The following is a 16,753-nucleotide window of genomic DNA, read 5'->3' on the forward strand; positions in this document are numbered from 1 at the left end:
TAAAATAAAATAGTAATGAATGAGTGACTAGGGCTAGATGTGATAGCTCATGTTTATAATCCTATCTGCTCAGGAGGCTAAGACTTGGAGAATTATGGTTTGAAGTCAACCTGGTAGAAAAGTGTACAACTCCATCTCCAAAATAATGAGCAAAAGGAAACTGGATTCATGGTTCAAGTGATAATGTGCCAGATGAGCATGCTACATGAGTCTAAGGCCCTGAGTTCAAGCCCTGGTACTACCAAGAGGAAAATCATCAAAAGCATAAGAAATTAAGAGAAAATGTGCTCATAAGATTAACTACTACAGAAGTTTGTTGAGAGCCTATAGATAATGTAAAATCAAGTTGTTGTTTTTTTGTTGGTTGTGGAGCTTGAACTCTGGGTCTGGGTGCTGCCCCTGAGCTCTTCAGCTCAAGGCTAGCGGTCTACCACTTGAGCCACAGCGCCACTTCCAGTTTTTTCAGTGCTTTATTGGAGATAAGCATGCACAGACTTTCCTGCCCGGGCTGGCTTAGAACCGTGATCCTCAGATCTCAGCCTCCTGAGTAACTAGGATTACAGGTGTGAGCCACTGGCACCTGGCAAGTTTGTTTGTTTGTTTAACTAAAGTCTGAGTAAACATCTTTGCTTGCTGTCTTAAAACAAATTGGGAGGTTTTAAGGATTATTTTTCTTATGAGAGCCTTTTGTGTTTGCAGTTTGCATGAGTCACCACCAGATGGTGACATCTTTTAATTTAACAAGATGTTATCTTCAGACATCAATCTATAAAGAAAAAAACTGCAATGTTTATATTAAAAAGAGCTGTGTAACTATATCCGTTAGAAATACGGATATAGCATGAAGTGTATATAGGGCCATTTCCTATTTGAGCATTAGGAGCACACTAAGGAGTAAACCTAAATGAACTTGCAGTTAGCGTTCCCTCTCTTTACAAGGAACTGAAGCAGCCATTCACATGCACACACTGCCCACACAAGTTCTTGTTACACACTCATGTTCAGGCATGGAGTTTGAAGTGTTAAGTTAGTAGCATGATACTGATTAACCTCTCAACCCACATCTCTGGACTAAGAAACCCTGCAATGCTTCAATGCAGTGGAATTTTAAAGTAGGTCTATTATGTAGTTCAGCAAGCCAGGGCTTGAAGTGGGCACATAGAGCGTCATTTTCCAGTTCCCTGAGCCTAGCCCACATCTGCTGAAAAGAAATGAAGACAAGCAGGAAGATAGGCATTGCTAGGCAGTACAGTACTGAGCTCTTCAGCTCAAGGCTAGTGCTCTACCACTTGAGCCACAGTGCCACTTCCAGTTTTTTCAGTGCTTTATTGGAGATAAGAGTCGCACGGACTTTCCTGCCCGGATGGCTTAGAACCATGATCCTCAGATCTCAGCCTCCTGAGTAACTAGGATTACAGCTGTGAGCGTTGTAATCCTATGCGCTTTGCACCCTGGTTTCTATCATCTTACTCTGATCCAGAGGGCTGTGTGGTTAAGACTTCTTACATCCAGTTCTTTCCTGTTCTCTTAGTTTTGCTATGTTCCTGTTTCCTTTGTTGCCAGAAAAGCTGCAGTGTCAGTCACCTTCCTTTTCAGAATATCATGGATCCAGATTTGTCAAAACATTTTACAAGAATTATTAGAATATTTACTTTCCATTTTCTTTTGTACATGTACACATTTAGTACATAATGATTTTCACCATCAAACAGATTTGCTTATCATTGTGTTAAAATCTCTTAATTTTGGTGACACATAATATTTTAGAATGAACTATATTGTAAAGAGAATGCATGAATTTGAGTTTACATATTATGCATTATTTGAGGCTTACTTTCACAACATCCTGAATGACATTACATGTATCTCCTAAATTGATGAGGTATTTGAGGAGTTATGACAGATGAAGAAAGTTCATTGAGATAATTGTTTTAAAATGATTTTTCTTGGTGGCAAAAACACTTTAAGGATGAAACAATCTGAAAATGACTTAGACTTTTCATTCAGTATATTGAACTAGAAATGAAAAACAACTATTCTAAAAATCACTCAATGTATAACTAACTAAATAAGGTGTGTGAGTTGGGATATACAAAGTCTAAGACCATACAAAACAATAACTTTGGAAAATGAACATTGAACATTTAAGTAACATATTTAATATATCTGTACAGAAATATTAGAATGAACCAGTTTGAAGAAAAATAATAAAATTTCAAGTATACATGACTAATATTCTTACAAGGTGATTCCTGCATGTTTTCAATGCAATGCATTCTAAAATTAATCTTGAAATGATTACCTCACAGTCGTTTAACAAAGTGCACATGGAACTGCGTATTCATCTTCCCCATAGGTGCCCATGGGGAAGAAGCAAAGCACACTGACTCATGAAATCCTTTGTGAAATAAATTTTTCTGTGTCTCAAGAATGGATAAGAAAGTCTGCCCAGTGCAGCCTTAGGAAAGACACTTCTTCTTTGAAAAGAAGAAAGATAAGATCTGAGGAGAGACCAGAATCTTGGCACTTTTGTTTTAGTCTCAGGATTTTACTCTGTGTTGCCAAAGCTTGCTCCTCAGGGTTGTGCCCCTCTCAGGGCTTTCTCTGGTGGTCTTTCTCCAAATTTCTATTCAAGTAAAACAATCCTAGGGGGAGTTCAGGGTACCATGTGGCTTGCAGTAGTTTGGATCTCAAAAGGTTCACTTAGTGAAGTTTTGGTCCCCAGAAGTCAGGACCTCTGGAGATGTGGCTTGCTGGGAATTCTTCAGGTCATTAGGGTATACTGCTGAAGGGCCGGTGGGACTCTCACCCACTCTCCTGCCCTATCCCCCACTTTCTTCTACTCCCTGGATCACCATGGGAGGAGCCAAGTTGACTATCTTGGATGTTGGTTATCGTGGAGGAAAGCTAGCAATGAAACTTTCTCATTTGGAACACCCAGCATGTTTAAGAGCCATGGTGTCAGGATGAGATAGCAGCATTGTTGATATACTTAAGGAAATGAAGAGCCACTTGTTAAATCGCATATTTTACAAATGAAGTGAGTGTCTAAGACTTAGGGGTATGTGTGTTCCAAGTTAGAGAAATGAATTTGCCTTTTCTAGAATGTTCTCTAGGCAGACTTGTAACGCTAAAGCAGCAGCTGGGAGGAACTCACTGCTAGCCACACGTAGGCAAGCCTTTTTAAATATAGTTCAAGCATTGCTACTTGTTTCCCCCTTGCAGGCCAACACTGTGTAGAAATGTGTATGGCAAGCTTATATTCATTTGACAATTGCAGGCAGAAATGGGAGTGAACTAGGACAAGATCCATTTTAGAAAGGTTTTTTTTTTTTTTTTAGAAATTGGACAAGACATAAAATCTTTCAATTACCAGTGTGTGATCTTCAGGTAACACATAGAATGCACTTGGTGTCCACACAAGGCCAGCCATCCACACTGAAAACAGCTAACTAGTAAACCACTGCAGGGCATGTGAACAACAGAGAAAAGGAAATGGTCTTAACACAAAGGCGCTCCTTTCCCAGGTCAAGGCTGTGTGGCCTCTCTTGCTCCGCCTGGACCAGCAGACCCCTCGCTGCCCTTCCTCTCTTCCTCTTTCTTCCTGTAAACTTTATTTAACAGCTGGATTTCCTCCTGGTAGCCGTCCTTCTCCTGACGCTGTCTCTTGCTGTTCTGTCTGTGTGCCTCCACGGTATCTGGGATGGAGATGCTGATGTCCCCATCTGGGTTACTCGTGGGTAAAAAGAGGGAGTAGGAGGCCGTTTCCCCCAAGTCACAGGACACAAACCTGTTTTCTTTGCGTGAGTAGCGCAGCGATGGTGATCTCACTTGGGTAGAGGACTGGCTGATGTTGCTGATAATCGACACAGTGTCCAAGGCCTCATCGTTGTCACAAATTTCAAGAACCTCCAAGTGTATTTTGACACTGGTGTCTGCAAACGTAGAAGGAGAATCCTCGGTATTTGGTTCGTGGCCAACACTTTTAGATCGATAGACTTCTATTTTCTTAGAGGCAGGGGTTATTTTCTGCCCTTCTGCGCTGACCTCATAGGTAGAAAGGGACAGGGTTTTTCCGGTGGGTGCCTGGAGAGACACCATCCCCTGGAATGCACACAGGGGTGTGGCAAGGCTGCCGCCCGAACGCTAGAACAAAACAAAATAGTTATGGACAGTTCTGAGAGGGGGACAGGGAAGTCTGTTACCCCTTAGAATGGTAAACTTCTCAGATCCGTTTCCCCAGCAACTTTTCAGATGGATTTAAATCCAGACACCAAAGCCCCACAGCTCCGTTTCTCCAAGATCAAATCCAACACCTAAAAGAAGAGCAATTCATCGAAAATAAGAGAAGTATTTCCACAGGTAAAGCCAAAATGTGTGTACTGAGGGGAAGCAACAGATGATTCCGAGGGCAGAATGTGGGCCTAAAATGAAGTTCTTTGTCCCAATCTGAAATTGGTTTTATATTTTTGTCACCTATCCAGTTTAATTTAAAAGCTTGGATGGATGGAAAGAACTGCAGCCTATATTCACAGCACACACTTTGCTTCCAAGAAAGTATAATAGTGTGAAAGTAACTCAAATGAAGTACAAAGGAAATCTCAGCTGTTAGATTTGAGCATACACGGGGACAAAAGGCCAGTGGAGCTGCACTGCAGTGCCCTTGTCCTCCCCATGAGAATCAGACATTAAAGTAATCCCCACAGCAGACAGAAACACCACACCCCTGCCGCCGCTGCCAGCCTTGAGCCTTGACCACACACTGTAGATTGTATTTAAGAACTACAGTCACCACCAGGAGACCCTTAAAAGCAGGTGGAGTTTCATGCCTTGTCTCTCTGTATTGCTGTTTGTGCCTTCATACAGTCCCCTGACCCCAACCTGCTGGTCTCAGAAGAAAGAATGCAAAATTTCTCCCAGTAGTGGTTCTCAAAACCAAGTCCAACAACTAGAGTACTGTCACTTGGTAATTTGTTACAAATGCAGATTTTTTTAAGCCCAACTTAAACTTACACTCTGGACCCAATGGCCAACAGTTTATTTCAAATAAAAGCCCTCTGGGTGAATCTGTTACGTGATAAAATTTGAGACACGCTATTCTCATTTTAAAAAGAAGTTGTAGTCCAGAAAAAGTGGGGAAGTGGGTTGCTTTAACAGACACATGTCCCCCCTCCCTGGAAATCCTGGGGCTGCTTACTGGATTTCTAGTTACTAATTGGGTAATTAACCTTCCCAATTTCCCAGTGACTGTTTCTGAGGTTGAGAACTGAAATGCTCAAATCCCAAGCAGGTGATCATAGAGATGAAGGTTCAAAGGCTGAGCACCCTGTTTGTCATGGGAATTTCAGATCTGGACCTACCAGATGTGAGGAAGGCTTGGGACCAGGGCAGTGGAGCTCTCTTTTGTGCAAATGAGTCTTGGAGAGAAGTGAACCAGGCACTTCCCTAGAGTGTCTTTGCATTATACTCCTGCCTTGAATGAGGGACCATGGAAAATACAGTTTGCATTTTATAAAATGATGCTTATTAACATGAAATCCAAGAAATGGAATTGAGGCTTTTATTAGTATACTGTTTGCAGTTCTTTCTTTTTTTGGTTTCCTGTTGTCCCTGTTTTTGTTTCTGGTTTTTTTTTTTCCTGTACCCTTTGTCTTGTATATAGGTTCATCCGATTTGGGGAATGGAAAGGGAATTACAGAAATGGTGGGACAAAGGGTGAACCAATGTAACAGTGGTTCTCACTAGACACTACATTGGAAATGAACTATACAACTTGGGGGGAAGAGGAGTCAGAGAGGAGAAAGTGGGAGAAAATGAAGGAGAGGGTAACACTGTTCAAAAAGAAATGTACTCATTACCTTATGTAACTGTAATAACCCCTGTGTTCATCACCTCTACAGTAAATTAAAAAAAATAACAGTTTGGACATATGACTGTTATTACTGCTTTCTTCCTATTGTCAGGATTTTGCCAGCAGATATTTATTTGGTAGTAGGGAGATAGGGCCCAGTGTTGCCAGGAAAGCCCCCGGGACGTGGGGACCTGCCATGCACCGCCTGTGTCCGGAGCTCCAGGGTTCTATACTGGAGTTCATCCCATATTTGGGATATATCATTTTTCTAAATGGAGCAGAGAAGAGCATTCTAGAAACTTGGCCTCCATACCTTGGTTGATCAGAATGACAGTTTCAGTTTGGTATACAATTTAATTTCTTGTTTGTATTGTGCAAAACTAGAAAATGTTAGTACATTTTTTTAAATTATCCAAAAGGGAAAGGTATTCAAATAGTCCTCTAGTTCTAGTCAGACAAAGATTTGTAGCACTATCAAAGTGGTCCGAGTCTCCAAGGCAGGCTCCTCAGGAAAAAAAAATGGTTCTAGCAACAGTCAATATAAACCTGAACTTATCATTTAGAGTCTTCCCTCATGGGGGAAAATAGAGGAAGAAATGTTAAACAAGCTAAGTCACAAACTACATGGTAACATGGATGTGTAAATCATACAAAAGTTCAAGATCTATTTTTTTAAAAAGTTTTTATAAGAAAAAAGCAGATAATATAACATATGCTAATACTGGTTTTGTTTGGGTTCACATTTGTACTGACTGAGTAGTGTCACCCATATAAATTCAGACATGAATGTTTGCTCATATGGAAGTAGTTTTCACAGGTACAGTCACACTAAGATGAGATTCTACTCCCTAGTTCATAATTCACTGCCTGCTGTGTCCTTCTGAGGGAATGGTTTGGACAGGCATAGGTGGAGGGGGTTTGATCTGTGGTGGAAGGAGCAAGGGCTGTAGTCAGGCCTCCGTTTCCAGAACTGCTAGGATATCCCTGAGAATCAAGGAAGTATCAGACCCCGAGAACCTGGAGAGACTGCCCTGACCCAGCCTGTCCCATCCCTCTGATACCTTTATTTCATTGGAAATAGATTTCATTGGAACAGATTCAGTGGCATGACAGCCATGTTTACAGTAATTTGCAGTAGTAGCTCTAGGGGACAAACACAGTACACTGTTTTCTGCAAACAGTACAAAAATATACATGAAAGTGAATTTTTGTAAATTCTTATAAGTGTCTATTTGCTACCAGAGACTAGGTCTATGGTCAGTTTTGCCAAATACACAGAAAATATAATCTTAAAGGAGGATAATAGTTCTTGTGGATAATTATTTTCCTTGCCACTTTTAAGTGCCTAACATGACAGGCCCACAAAAATATTCATTAAATGATCATTATATATGAATCAATGAATCCATATAATTGACCCTTATATATTTTTAGATTCTATATTTTACTTTCAAAAGCACCTCAAAAATATTCATTAAATGATCAGTGTATATGAATCAATGAATACATATCACTGACCTTATATATTTTTAGATTCTATATTTTACTTCTGAAAATATTTTCATTCGATTTTTTTTTGGTCCTGCGGTTTGACTTCAGGTCCTGGGCACTGTCCCTGAATTCTTTTGCTCAAGGCTAGCACCCTACCAGTTTGAGCCACATAATTCCAGTGTTCTGGTGGTATTTGAAGATAAGAGTCTTACAGATTTTGTAACTCCTCTGTACAGTATGTTCACAAATAAAATAAAATAAAAATAAATTACTAGTGAATCACAAAAAAAAAAGAGTCTTACAGATTTGCCTGCCTGGGCTGCCTTTGAACCACAATCCTCAGATCTCAGTCTCCTGAGTAGCTAGGATTACAGGCCTGGGTCACCAGCACCCAGCTTTGATGTTTATATTTTAACAACCCTATATAATAAGTAATGAGAGTTATAAGTACATTAAAGTCATATTAAAACAATCTTTTTATATAAAGTCTAAGAGACTTAATTGGACCTGAAAGTTTACTGCATGGTCAGAATGATGTATTTAGAGCATAAAACCATTTCAATGTGTGTTTTCTTTCCATTTAAAAGTCAATGAATTAGCATATGCTGCCAGGAATAATGATAATCCATTATTGCTGCATTCCTGAGTGTGGGTGGCTAGGAGCTTTTCTATCTGGAAATGAAAAGCAGTCTCTAGATCACACAAATACTTCAGGGAAAGAGAGCTCACCATATAAACACATTAGCACAAATAAGCTGCTATGATAATTGATTCAAACTCATTGGCCTTGGGCATACCAAATGCTTTTTATAGTTCTTCAGTGTAAGTCTGAAGGTGAATTCAGGGTGAAATTATAAAGAGCCTCTCTAATTTTGTCTCCTAACAAGGTTAGCTATTCTGTTGATTATTTAAATCACTCAGGAAAAACAACATTACAGCTCTTAGGATCAGAGCCTTTATCAGAGACGGTGGAGCAGGTCAAGGTTTTCTGTGCTGAAAGCTAGAATTTTATCATTAAGTCATGTATAATACCAGTGACCAGCAATTTAAGCACTAGTAAAACGCATACAGGTGACCTCTAGTAGATTTTTTGAGAACGAGGCCTTGAAAAGTATACACATTGAAGAACTTAAGTCAAAGAAAAACATCTTAAAAATGGTTTGATTGGAAAATGACACTAAAAAAGACAGAACACTGAATAAAGCAAAAGTAGATTTAAAATAATTTATTCTGGAGAATTTTGCTCAATATATTAAATGACGGGGTTGCTACATTTGCCTACGTCCAGTTCCCAAGATATTCCTTGTATGATCATTCTCATTTAAATGTTTACTGAGGTAAAATCAGATGACACAAGAATTGCTCCAGACAGGAGACAATAGTGGGCAAAGAGAACAAGGGTGTGGTGTGTGTCACACTGAAGCTCCTCAGAACTCAGGCCTGTATATGAAGCCTGTTTTCCAGCAGTGCAAAGCCTAACCTGTGGTTTGACTGACCTCCTAAGACTTTACTGAGACTACTGAGCAGGAGCCATGTTTCAGATTTCTTACTAGGCTTTCTGAGTTTCCTATTTAACATCACACTAATTTTATAAATGGAGACCTAAGTTATCCAAAGTGTATAGACAGTTTGATCGAGTTGCAGGAGGTGACAGAAGTCAGTACACGTCAGAGCCGATTCCAAACCCAAGCTTCTCTGTCTCAAACCCACTGGTCTGAGGAATGATGCTAGCTTACAGCACAGTAAAAATGTGGATGACACTTGACTCTCCAGACCCAACCAGAAGCCCGAAGCCAAGGTGAAGAGCATTTCACTCTTGTACTTCAGTGAGAACCTTGCAGGGTCCTGTGGAAACAAGGCCAGAAAAGGGACATATTTACATGAAGAAGAAAGTAGTTAAAGAAAATCTTAAGACAACCCTAGAAGATAATCTCAGTAGGGAGAAGGATGGGAAGAATGTGTTTCAGGATAAGGAAGTGCAAAGGTAAATGGGGGTTTGGAGAAATCCAGAGGCAGCTAAAGGGAGCTAGAAACAGAGGGTAGACTCCTCGGAGAGCCCAGAACAGTAGGAAACGTTGTGTTTGCATGTCAGAAGACCAGCAGGCCTCTGTTGTTCACTTCCACAGATACAGAAGAGAAGGAAGGGAAGCCATGTGGACTTCCACCTTGTGCACAGTCCACACTCTGCACATTGCATAGCAAGTCTAGTGTAAGAGCATTCTGAGAGTATGAAGTCATTTACACGTAATTTGTCAGGTAGGTGTGAAGAGGTGAGACAACCTGCCCAGGTTGCATGGGAAGGTCAGGGCTGGACCCTCATCTAAACGCACCTTCTATCATCTTCCTACCGTGCAAGAGACAACTGGAGATCATGTAAAAGAGGAATTAGGAGAGAGTGGAGCAGGGAGAGAAGTGCATTTTAGAATCACAAACCTCAGTAATCGGAGTAGAAATCTGACAATTTAGACAAAATGGACTGACTCCCTGAAAAACACAAATGCTACCAGAATGCATCCAAAATGAAAAAAATTTTAAACAGCCCTGTCACTATTAGCACAATTAAAATCATGATTTTAAAATGAAAAAAAAAAGAGAAAGGTATCTTTAGGATGAAGAAATCTATCAAATATTTAGTGAACAAAAGTTTCAATTCTATATAATCTCTTATAGAAAATACAAGAGGAAACACCCTTCTTCATGTTACAGACTTGATTTGATCTTAGTACTAAAGCTACACAGAGTACAAACAAAAAACTACAGATTGAATAACCCATGAATATAGATGCAAGCACCTTGAACAAATGGAATTTAGCAATTTATAAAAATAAATATGTGGCTGGGAAGGTGGCTCAGTGGTAGAGCACTTGCCTTGCATGCATGAGGCCCTGGGTTCGATTCCTCAGCACCACATAAGCAAAAAGAAAAAAGCCGGAAGTGGTGCTGTGGCTCAAGTGGTAGTGCTAGCCTTGAGCTGAAGAGCTGAGGGACAGCACCCAGGCCCAGAGTTCAGGCCCCACGACCGGACCCTAAATAACTAACTAACTAAATAAATAAATAAATATGCACTGGAACCAAGTGAAATTTACTCTAGAAATGTAAGGTTGTTTATAATTCAAACAGTGATTGATATAATCCCTCATGTGAATAAACAAAAGAACTAACTGCATGGTTATGTCAATTGACACAAAAATGTATTTAACAAAATTCCACATCCATTCATGATTTTTTAATAAACTTAGAAAAGTAGGAGTAGAAGGATATTTCCTCAGGTTCATAACAAACATCTGTAAAAACTCTTTCTCCCCAAGTCAAGCAAGGTAATGATGTCATAACTTATCATTTTTATTCCACATAGTACTGGACGTTTATGGCCAGTGCAAAAAAAAAAAAAAAGAACCTGGAAGAGGAAGCAAGTAATATCAGTCACAATGGAGAAATAAAGCTGCAGCTAAGTACAGATGACATGTCCATATAAAATCAATCTCAAAGACTCTACAAAAAAACCCCTCTGAACTAATGACTGATCTAAGCAAGACTGCACAACCAGTACCTTTATTAGGCACCAATACGAAACCTGACTCCATAGTAGCTTATGATGGGACCTAAAAATTCTGCAATTACTCAAAGCTCTCCAGTGATGCTAAGGTGGCTGGTTAAAGAATGAAAGCCAGAGATATAGAATCTGTTTGACTCTTCTCAGTACCAAAATCACATAGGTACATAAATAAATACATTTTATAGTGTTAATAATTTAGAGAAGACAAAGACAGATGTTTATTGCAAGAATATAGAAATCATCCATGAAGCAACCTTAAAGCTCAATGGAATGCAACCAAAAATCTTATATTTCAAATATTTTCAATATATTCCAAAACTTAATTAAAATTTCACTTATGTTGCAAGAGATAAACCATTCAGATAAAAAAAGTTCAAGTTTAAAGCATGAAACCTCATTTTCACTGACTCACAGCTAAAATAGGACCTCTGGAATAAATGTATCACTTTGTTAAAATTACTTTTTAGATGGAAATTCACTTTCTTACATTTTCAGTTCATAACACTGGGTGCATGAGCTCATACCTCACAATATGAGGGTATGAGAAGTCATATGGGAAGTTTGAATTTAAGTCTGTTCTTTCATTAGGCAAGCTGCTCTAGTAAAATACTAAATCTCACCTCTAAAGTGACATTACAACTTAGCTAGTGTGCATACCCAAGTTTATTTCCATGGATTATCCATTTTCCTGCTTTTCTAACAAGATAAAAGAGAATAAATTAATTTGAAAGGAAACATGCACTAATTAGAAAAATAAGATTTCACAAGAAGTAAGTGAATCCCAAGGATTGAAATCATTTTCTTCAGGACTGGGGTGTAGCTCAGCTGTGCTGTGGTAGAGTACTTGTCTAGTGTTTAGTGTTGGCACACTTGCCCAGTGTGTGCAAGGCCCAGGGCTAATCTCCAAGGGCACACATTTTTCATACATAATCACAGACACACATCATGGAATGTTGAATCACTTTGGAAAATCTTATTTAAAATGATTACAAGAAGCTGGGTGCTGGTGGCTCACGCCTGTAATCCTAGCTACTCAGGAGGCTGAGATCTGAGGATCATGGTGCAAAGTCATCCTGGCAGGAAAGCCCATGAAATTCTTATCTCCAGTTAACTACCAAACAAACTAACTAAACCAAAACAATGACAACAAAAAGCCAGGAGTAGCCTTGTTGCTCAAGTGGTAGAGCACCAGCCTTCAGCACAAAAGCTCAAACAGTACCCAAGCCCTGAGTTCAAACCCCAGGAACCAAAGAAAAAAAAAGTAACAATGTGACACATTCATTTTAACTGAGTTCCTACTGTAAGCCAGGCCCTGTTCTAGGAGCTGGCAGAGGAGACCGTCCCTCTGTCTATCCATCACCCACTGCTACATGCAGAATGATGTGTGAGTCTCTGGCAGCATAATTTTTGTTCAATTGTCTCTCTCAGTACCTTTTTGTACTGTTTGGATGTTAATAAGATAGGCTATTTTTATATAAAAACAATTATGTCATTATTTTTAGATAAAACAATTAAGTCATTGTTTCATATAAAAACAATTAAGTCAAGACAAAACTGAATGCAACTCATTTCGCTTATGAAGAAAATGCGAAGTAAAATTTCAGGTCTTCAAAGAAGATGAAAAGGCTGCCTCCTCCCTTTCTTCTGACTCTTAAACGCTATTCCTCCCACTCCTTACACACCCAAGAAACAGGACGTGTGGAGAACTGTTTTCTAAAACTCATTTACAAGTCAAGGGCTTCAGAATCTTCCCTTACTACTCAGCAAATATTAAAGCATTCCTATTTTAAAATACATGGGAACAAATAACTTTTGGAAAAACAATGAACTCCAAGGCTTACTCACATTATTAAATCTCAAAAAGAAAAATGCTAATGGTAAAATTATCCATCATTCATATGCACAGTGTTCAGAAATTAAGCGCTTGCCTGCCGAGAACAAGTGCTCTGAAAACCACCATAGCTGATGCCTGCAGCTGTCTCCCAACCAAGCCCCTCCTCGCCCCATCCCATGACTCCTACAGAAAGTACTGGACCCTGAACCTCTGTCATGCTTTTCCTATTCAGATTTATACACCTCAAATGCTTTTCCATCTTTACCAAAGCACAAGTGCTCCCTATGGCATTAATATTCGCAGGCTGAAGTGTGAGAGCAAAACCAGCACTGATGTCTTCCTTGTTTCAATTGCACAATTTGCTCCTATCACAGACCTTAGGGACCACAGCATTTCTGCATCATTACCTTGAGAACATTCTCCTTTTCCTTTGAAGGGCGTGCTGTGGGGCTTCTCGTCCATCACCAGTATCTCTACCCGGGTGCTTTGGGCCATTCCTACATAAAATGAGTTTGATATGGACATGGGGCCTGAGGAGGAGAGGGCTCCTAAGGGACTGGGTGGCCAGGTGGCTTGGGTTCTGGACACAGGGCGGGAGGGGAGGCCCAGACCTCATCACTCCGCAGAGGAACACTCAATTTAAATCGTCTTGGTATCATCTGTTTCTTTCTACAATTTCCACTGAATGTTCTGCACTGAGGTTTCTGCAGAACATGAAAACTCTGGAAAGCAAATTTGTGCAAAAAGGAATCAAGCACACTTAATACAGCATTAGGATAAAGTCCTTGGGCTGAAATATTGACTCCTCATAGTACGACTGATAGTGGTGGTTTGCTGATGTTGTTATTCATTTGTTTTGTAAACTGATGGTATTTCTAGAATATGTAACTTAAAATTTCTATGTTTTTAAAAAAAATTCACATTAGTTACTTGCATAACGGACAGAAACCCCCATGTGCAAATGCAGTTAATAATTTCACAGTGGGGGGGAACTACTGGTATTATGCAGTCTGTGGTTTTATTCTGCTTTGTTGGTTGTTTCAAATTTGGGCCAGTCCATGGCAGCAGACTTTTCTCATCAGAAATTGTTAGGGTGACAGGGTACAGTGACTCTCTTGAGCAAGCAGTTCAGGCAACTGGAGCAGAGCAGCTAGGCTCTCAGAGCTAATGGTTTGTAGATGATAAAGGTATTTGAAGAAAATTAAATGCATAGAGTTCAACTTCCTCCTTCAGGGACCCAGGCTTACAGCTCATCTTCTTTAAGTCAGTTTCTAAACACTAGTCTTGGAATTGATGCTTAACTAACCACAGGATTATGAGCTGAGCTGGGTAAAATGTAGGTTCACCGTCATCACTCTGGGAAGATTCAAATTTCGTAGGTTTAGTATTAGAACTACGAATGCATATTAGTGAAGATCTCTCTCCAGATGTTTCTAACATGGATCTGAGAACCAGCACTGCAGAGGGTCAAAGCTGAGATGTCACAGAGGGAATGCTCTCCTGGTTCATTCACAGACATGCCAGTCAGGTATGAGAACAGGATTCCTGACAAGCGCCAGTGTTGTCCGTTTCCTAAGCACTAGTCACAATCTTAATAACTCCCAGAGCCCGGCCACAGGTCAGGCTGTGGCGGAAGCCTCCAGGACTCATGACACTTAAGGACAGAGGGCTGTTCTGCACTCTCAGACAAGGGTGGGCTGGCCAAAGAGTCACATCTCAGTCTATTAATAACAAACAAGAGGGAGGCTGACTGGTTGAATTACTTGGATTAGAAATATAAAGGCGGGAGGGAATATTATAGAAGTCATTCCTAACAAGCGTGAGTGAGCAAGGGAAGACATGGGCAGCCAACTGCCAGCTGCAAGGTGTCTTCGTGGTACCAGCCTTAGACGGCAGGCTCTGAGCATGAGAGGCCCTGGATGGGCACACGTGGGCATGTCTGCCTGTCAGCCCTGCTTCCCAACAGTCCACCCTGCCATAGCCTCAGCCACGGCGTTCTCTGGATGGCTTTCCAAGCACGATCGTGCAGTGCACTTGGAGAAAAGTTGAATATTTAAAACTAGCCGTTTAGCAGCTTTTGATGTTCATTTTGAAATTCAAATATCAGGCGCTCCTTAGGAAATGTTTGTAATAAAACTTTAATCCAAATGTTCACCTCAGAACTACTTTTTAATATTGTTCCTCCCCCCTTTTTTTCCTACCAAGGCATACTGTCTTAATAGGCAATTTTATTTGAGTTAACTAGGAAATATGAGCCTAAAACATTGAACAAACGATTGGAGAGTGTTTTGTCCTTAACTCCCTGCCAAGAGCATTGTCTTCGTGAATGTTGTCATCTTCCAAATGATGTTCCTCGTCTTATGAGTATGCACTCTCCCAAGTGAAGCCCGTCAGCACGGCCTGCCACAGGACGGTCTCCTCAATATTAAATCTGTTTAGAATGTGGCCCAAAGTGCTTTTTGGTCATTTTGTTTTAACTTGAAATCAGAACACGATTTTTGCCATGGGACTAATCAGAATATTAGCTTTTAAGATGATGAGCCAATCCTAACAATGAAATGTATCATGAATTAAATCTTATTTTGTCATAACTCATGTTTCTCGGTGGCTGTCAGCCTTAACAAAGCTCATTATCGATGGATGCTAAAAGCAGATGCATGTTCATGTTTATGTGACGAGTATCTATCGCTTGATGAAGGACTTCCCACATAGCTCATAAAACATTATTTGTCGGGGTACCTACCAGGGTGTTTCTGCAGAACAAGGAAGCTAAGAAAGAACCAATTTGTCTCCTGCTTTTGCTGTGACATTCACCTTCCACTACCTTTACACTTTTATATTCCTGTGTCTTGGAACTTTGAACTTGAACCAGGACGTACGCAGACTGTCCAGCTCTGAGGCCTTTTGGACTCGGGATGGGACCCAAACTCTTGTCTTCTGTAGTTGTCGGGATTTTTGACGTGGACTGAATTACACCAAAGGTTTTCCAGGCTCTCCACAATACAATGGCACAGCATGGGACTTCTCAGCCTGATGTAACAGTGCAGGCAGGTTCTTGTAGTGAGTCATCTCTCTATCCAGCCTTCTGTCCAGGTCCCTGCTTGTTTTTGTTTCTCTCTGTCCATCCATGTATGTATGTGTGTAGATACTCTATCTGTAGTAAGTTTTCAAAATCAGGTGACTTAAATCCTGAAGTTCTCTTGTTCTTCCTTTTGTAGGCTTATAACTTCCTTTCCAGGAAAAGAAATTCAAAGCTTAAACATGGAGTAAACCTTGATGCATGCTTATGTATAGATGTGTATGTGTGTTTGTGAGTGTGCATGTGTGCTTATGCACATGTGTGTGATGGGGGTATCTGTGTGTATGAGTAGTGCATATATGTGCATGTGTTTGTGTGTGCATGCATATATGTATGTGTATGTGTGTTTGTGTATTTCTGTGGATGTATGTGTGTAATGTGTGTGTATGTAGTGTGTATGTGTGTATGTTATGCAAAGTCCATCACTTGCAATTAGGTTAGGTGTCAACATCTCAAGGAAACATGAGCTCTGCTTTTCTGAATAATAAGCGAATGACAGAATCTTAAAAACAAGAGCATCAAAGCTAATGGCTGAGCTCAGGAGACAGGGGGAGAGCTGAGGGAGAACTGTAGATTTTTTTGATGTCACAGAGCTTATGTTATAAATCCTTGTTTTCAAATATGATGAATAGTTTTCCTGGATCCCTGAACCTATGAACTTCAGGATTCCATCCTGGGAGTGTCTATAATCAGTGCTGGTATGGACTGGATGCTCCAGGTAATTCTAAACCTGCAGTCAACATAAGCCACTTCTTTTTTTTTTTTAATACTGTACAGTAGGGTTACAGTTACATGAGTAAAGTAATGAATACATTTCCTATTGAGCATTGTTACCTCCTCCTTTGTTTTTCTCCTACCCTCCCTTCCCTCCTCACCTCTCCAACTCTTCCCTACCCCCCCCCAAGTTGTAAAGTTCATTTTCAACATAGTGTCTTGTACATC

At 40.2% G+C, this 16,753-nt stretch overlaps 1 protein-coding gene across 1 annotated transcript in view; it reads right to left on the reverse strand.

The window, feature by feature from the left end:
• Positions 1 to 3,520: 3,520 nt before the first annotated feature.
• The window catches only part of LOC138837099 (probable G-protein coupled receptor 149), a 38,975-nt gene continuing 25,742 nt past the window's right edge, over positions 3,521 to 16,753 (reverse strand). Inside the window, exon 6 of the mRNA XM_070035889.1 lies at positions 3,521 to 4,146. Within this exon, the coding sequence (XP_069891990.1) occupies positions 3,529 to 4,146 (618 nt within the window). The 3' untranslated portion in view covers positions 3,521 to 3,528. The remainder of the gene's footprint in view (positions 4,147 to 16,753) is intronic.

This window comes from Dipodomys merriami, unplaced genomic scaffold (genome assembly GCF_024711535.1).
Source record: "Dipodomys merriami isolate MVZ:Mamm:240054 unplaced genomic scaffold, mDipMer1.0.p SCAF_261, whole genome shotgun sequence".
NCBI lineage: Eukaryota > Metazoa > Chordata > Mammalia > Rodentia > Heteromyidae > Dipodomys > Dipodomys merriami.